Source organism: Galeopterus variegatus, unplaced genomic scaffold, assembly GCF_000696425.1.
Source record: "Galeopterus variegatus unplaced genomic scaffold, G_variegatus-3.0.2 Scaffold2046, whole genome shotgun sequence".
NCBI classification, from domain to species: Eukaryota; Metazoa; Chordata; class Mammalia; order Dermoptera; family Cynocephalidae; genus Galeopterus; species Galeopterus variegatus.
This window is the reverse complement of record NW_007728157.1, coordinates 172,789-178,788: the sequence shown is the minus strand read 5'-3', so window position 1 is coordinate 178,788 and position 6,000 is coordinate 172,789. Positions and strand designations below refer to the sequence as shown.

The following is a 6,000-nucleotide window of genomic DNA, read 5'->3' as shown; positions in this document are numbered from 1 at the left end:
TGTTGTTGGCCTATTCAGGTTTTCTATATCTTTTTGGTTTAATTTTGGAAGCTTGTGTGAGTCCAGGAATTTATCCATTTCCTCCAGGTTTTCGAACTTGTTGGTGTATAGCTGTTTATAGTAGTCTCGGATGATTCCTTGTATTTCATTTGGGTCAGTTGTAATATCACCTTTTTCATTTCTAATTTTTGTTATTTGAATCTTCTCTCTTCTTTTTTTTGTTAGCCATGCAAGTGGTTTGTCGATTTTGTTTATCTTTTCAAAAAACCAACTTTTTGATTTGTTGATCTTTTGTATTGTTTTTTGGGTTTCAATTTCGTTAAGTTCTGCTCTGATCTTGATGATTTCTTTCCTTCTGCTAACTTTAGGTTTGGATTGTTCTTGTTTTTCTAGTTCTTTAAGGCGCTTTATTAGATTGTTCACTTGCCAGCTTTCCATTTTTCTGAGGTAGGCATTTAATGCAATAAATTTCCCCCTTAGTACTGCCTTTGCTGTATCCCACAAGTTTTGGTATGATGTATCATTATTTTCATTAGTTTCAATAAATTTTTTTATTTCCTGCTTGATTTCTTCTTGGACCCATGTATCGTTAAGTAGAATGTTGTTTAATTTCCATGTGTTTGTATACTTTCCAGGGTTTTTGAATGAAAAATTTTTAAAAAGGCTATTTTGAAAATCATTCTGAGTTTCTGAGTGAGAGTAAATATATTGTGCAAAGATTCTGACTTTGCCCCAAAGCATCTTTTCTTCCAGCTCAATATTTGTATGATATCTGCATATAAAGTATGTTAATTAAAACCTTTGAAGTTTATGGTAATGAAGATTGGGTAACTATTTGGAGCTACTTCTTTTCCAAAAGAAATCAGGGTGTTCTGGGATTATCAAGTGGAACTTGGATTTGGGGAATGAATAGGCTGTGAGATTGGAAATGTAGATTCTGTCTAGACTAGAAATACCTAGAGTAAAACTTAGGCAAATGCAGACTACCGCCATCGCCCTCCATGTCTGATCAAACCTAATGAGCACCAAAGGAGCTGACTTTCCTTCTCAGAAGAGGCAATGGGATGGGATATAAGCAGCACAGACTTCAGACTCACCGACTTAGATTTAAATCCTATGAGGAATAAATTGCTTTTTCTCTCTTAGTCTACTTCTTCATAAATAGGAATAGTAATCATCTCACAGTATATTGGTGAGGATTAAATAAGATGTAAAATAACTGGTACCACATATGCATAATCAATGAATGAATACTACATCATAGTCCCTTGAGTATCACTTCTTCCTATCCACCAGATCTGCTTTCCATCTAAAAATCATGTGTCCATTAGTAGTATATCTAGGGATCTTGAGAGAGGCTGTATTTGTGGTGATAGCAATGAGAAATGATAATCACATTGGTATAATAATAACTACCAGAGAACTATTCAAAAATATTTTCAGAAGTTTTACATGTAAGGTATGGTGTTATAACACTGGGGCTAGAAAATAATTTGTCCTTACCAGACAGTTTTAAGTATGTAGATAGTCTAAATCAAGAGTCTGAAGTCAATCTATATAGCAAAATACGACTGTTATTAATTGTAACTAACATCTCTTTTCCATTATACCAGTGAGAAGAAACTTATTACAGATGCCCTTAATAAAAATCAGTTTCTGAAGAGACTGGATCCTCAGCAGATCAAAGACATGGTGGAATGCATGTATGGGAGAAACTACCAGCAAGGGAGTTACATTATTAAGCAAGGAGAACCAGGAAACCATATCTTTGTGCTGGCAGGTGGGTTTCATAGATTTTTCCAGTTATAACAAATATTTTGCCTATTGTCTTATGAAACATTTATAAAAACACAAAACCGGCTGCTCTATTTGTAGAAAGTGTAACAGATTGAGCTTATGAAATAGCAACATTGTTGATCCAATCATAATGATGATAATACTTAATATTTACTAAATGATTTGTATGTATCAGGCATCCTATTGAGTACTTAGTAGAGAGATCTCATTTCATCTTTTCACCAACCCAGTAAGGCAAGCACTGCTATCTCCATGTTACTAATGTGGACAATGTCCCAGAGAGATTAAGTAATTTATCTAAGGCCACACAGCTCATAGGTGGTGGAGGTAAAATGCAAACTTAGGCAATCTGATTTAAGAATCCATACTTTTAACCACAATGCCACTCACTTGAAAAAATCTTTCCATTCAAAATAATGTTGCTCATGTTGACATTTCTAGATAATTGTACCAGGAATAAAAAACAATTATTTTGCATTTCTAGAAAATATTTGGTTATATACAAATGATTTCAAAAAATAATTTAGGTGCATTTAACCAAGAGACGAATCAAATGGAATGTCTTACAATTAAAACTGGTGTTTTTAGAGTCATTTAAATTGTTTCCTTCCTCTGTGCTCACTTGAACATGCTTACATGTTAGGAAGTTTATAATGGTTAGAAAGGCAAAGGATTTATTTCTCAAATCTTATAATGGCTATTCCCCCTAATTTTTTTTTTAGATATACAAGAAAGGAATTATCTGAACAGGGATTAAGGTTATGAACACATTGTCAGATTCTGAATTATCCCAGCTTTCTGAGTTTTAGGGATAAAAGTTAAACTGGCTTACCCAGATGCAGTGGTAACCTGTGATAGGCTGTGGCCTTCTGTTTGGCATTGTAGTTCCTGGTCATCTAAGCAATGTTTTTGTTCTTGATTCTTTGGTTCCTTAGGTGTGAGGCAGAAATCGCCTATCTAAACAAATTAATAAACATATATTATTCTTTTTATAGTGTATAAAAGATTGTTTTCATATATTTCGATTCTTTTAAGCATGCCAGTTTTATAATTATTTGTGTATTATTTGCCATATACATCTTTGTAGGCACTTTAAAAATTATACAGTCCTTCCCAAGTAATTATTCTTCTCAAGAAGTAAATTGAAGTCTTGATTTAGCCAGCCTTCAATTTTTAGGGACAGGTGATCCAGAGCAATTTTTCCCTCTTGGAACTTTTAGCCATTTCACTTCTACTTAAGCAACACTAGAACATTTTGGCAAGAAAAGGTAGGTCATAAAGTCGACTAATATTTATGGAACCTGCTAGAAGAGGATAAGAAACTCATGTCAGCCCATCTTGTTCCTTCTCAGTAGTTCTGATGAAAGGCTTGGGGAGAAAAGAGGTTGAACAAAAAGCAGCATCAATACAGCTATGGAGATTAGGGCTGTGGCATACATGGAAATGACAATTGCGTGGTTTCTTATTTGAATTAATTATGGTGTCATCTAAGGACTGAATTGCCTGGTTTAATTATCTGGTTGAGCAAATTAATTTGATAATTAAAAATCTCCGCTTATAAAATATAGCATCAATAGAAAAATAGGAAAAGCACATTTAACTTAAAATTTTGATATTCCATGTAGTCCTTCAGCATTACTCAAGTCCCATGAGCCATAACTGATTACAAAAAAACCTTGATATACATTAAGATTCATGATGCCAAGTGGACAGTACCACTAAGTGGCTTTGATAGAATAGAATTTAGCTGTAATGAGAAATTTTTAAATTGCATATCTAATCAATAGGATTTGGAGCCAAAACAGCATTGTATTTTTCTTACTAGAATATAAATTCTATCAGAATAAATATCTTTCTCTTTTGTTTTCTCTATTGCTCTGACATCTGGGATAGTTCCTGGCACAACATAGGTGCTCAGATCAGATCTGTCAAATGAAGGGATGGACAGAGATGACCTCGAGCTACTTAGTGGTGAATTAGGAAAAGGAAAAACTAATTCTTCAAGGAAAAGAGACATTACCCCACCATTTTTCTTCCTCTGAAAATCTAATTTAGATTTTTTTTGCTTGTGATTTCAGTTAGATAAGGTTTTGTTTGCACTTGTTTGGAGGGAAAGCAGAAGAGAGTTGCCAGGCAAAAGAATAGTGAAAAAGAAAAGTGCTTGAAGTTCTGCTTCTTCCTTCCTCCAGTCTTTGCCTCGGTAGAGATAAGTGCTATCTTCTGAATAATTTCCATTGATAATTAATATGTATTACATTTAAGTGAAGGAGAGGTTAGATAACAACTGAGGTACCATGAAGTAACTTGCTCAGGGTCACACAGCCAATATCGAGGAGTGCCAGAATCAGAGCCAGGCAGTCTGCCTCCAGGGCCAGTGATCTTATCAGTTATGGCAAGTTGTTCTTCTGTCATTGTAAGCAACTGTACTGTGTTTTCAAGACACACAGTGATTATTGGGATCCTAGCAAAACAGAAATGGTTTCATGTACTACATTTTTCACAGGGAAGAATGAATTTTAAACAAAATGCTTGCCATCCACTGCTTCAGGAAAAGAGCTTAGTAACGATGATAATGATATTAACAATAGCTAGTAGTTATATAGATTTGACTACGTGCTAGCCATTGTTCATAGTTCCCTCCTTATATTAACTTATTTATTTATTTATTTTAATTTATTTTTTTATTTTAACTTAGTATACGGTATAGTTGATTTTCATGTCCCTTTACCAGTTCCTATTTCCCCCCACCCTCTACCCACCATCAGCATCATGTCTGTTTACTTGTCTTAACAAGTTCAAGGAATTGCTGTGGTTGCTGGATCTTCTTCCCAACCCGCACTGTTTATTTGTTTGTATATTTATTTATTTATTTATTTTTAGCTCCCACAAATAAGTGAGAACATGTGGTATTTCTCTTTCTGTGCCTGACTTATTTCACTTAATATAATATCCTTTAAGTCCATCCATGTTGCTGTGAATGGTACTATTTCATTCTTTTTTATAGCAGAGTAGTATTCCATTGTGTAGATGTACCACATTTTCCTTGTCCACTCATCCGATGATGGGCATTTAGGCTGGTTCCAACTCTTGACCCCAAAAGCACAGGCAACCAAAGGAAAAATAAACAAATGGGATTATATCAAACTAAAAAGCTTCTGCACAGCAAAAGAAACAATTAACAGAGTGAAAAGACAACCAACAGAGTGGCAGAAAATATTTGCAAAATATACATCTGACAAAGGATTAATATCCAGAATATACAAGAAACTCAAACAACTTTACAGCAAAAAACCAAGTAACCCAATTTAAAAATGGGCAAAGGAGCTGAATAGGCATTTCTAAAAGGAAGATATACAAATGGCCAACAGACACATGAGAAAATGTTCAACATCACTTAGCATTTGGGAAATGCAAATCAAAACCACTTTGATATAACATCTCACTCCAGTTAGGATGACTAACATCCAAAAGACTGAGAATGATAAATGCTGGTGAGGTTGCAGAGAAAAAGGAATCCTCATACACTGTTGGTGGGACTGCAAAATGATGCAGTCTTTATGGAAAATGGTATGGAGTTTCTTCAAACGATTACAGATAGATCTACTATATGACCCAGCTATTCCAGAGGAATGGAAATCATGATGTCGAAGGGATACCTGTACTCCCATGTTTATTGCAGTGCTTATTAACTTATTTAATTCTCACAATAACTATATGAAATAATAATAATTTTAATATAATATAATAATTATAATTATTATTATCCTCATTATCAATGAGGAACTTTAGGCAGGTTGGGTAGCTTTCTCAAGGCAATCCAGCTAATAGTAAGTAACAGAGCTAGTTTTTAAGCACTATGTTATGATGAGAATCATAAGATATCTGATCTGTATGGTTTGTGTACTTTCTGATTTTTTTTAAAAATTTATGAAATCCAGGCGGATTTTGATTATTTTGTGTTTTTCTTAAATTCCACTTGATAGAGGGCCGTCTAGAAGTGTTCCAAGGGGAGAAGTTGCTATCATCCATCCCTATGTGGACCACATTTGGGGAACTAGCCATTTTATACAACTGTACAAGGACTGCCTCTGTGAAAGGTAACAGGAGATGAAATGCTCAGTCTTGAATTGTTACACAGTGTTAAAGATCATCTAGATGAGTCATGATTGCATCTTGATCCAGAGTTTGTCTCTCATTTTGCCC

General features: G+C 34.4%; 1 protein-coding gene across 1 annotated transcript in view; it reads left to right on the top strand.

The window, feature by feature from the left end:
• PRKG2 (protein kinase, cGMP-dependent, type II) overlaps positions 1-6,000 on the top strand; it is a 92,174-nt gene that overhangs the window by 17,691 nt on the left and 68,483 nt on the right. The window contains exons 2-3 of the mRNA XM_008580242.1: positions 1,614-1,780; positions 5,781-5,894. Coding sequence (XP_008578464.1) covers positions 1,614-1,780; positions 5,781-5,894 — 281 coding nt within the window. The remainder of the gene's footprint in view (positions 1-1,613; positions 1,781-5,780; positions 5,895-6,000) is intronic.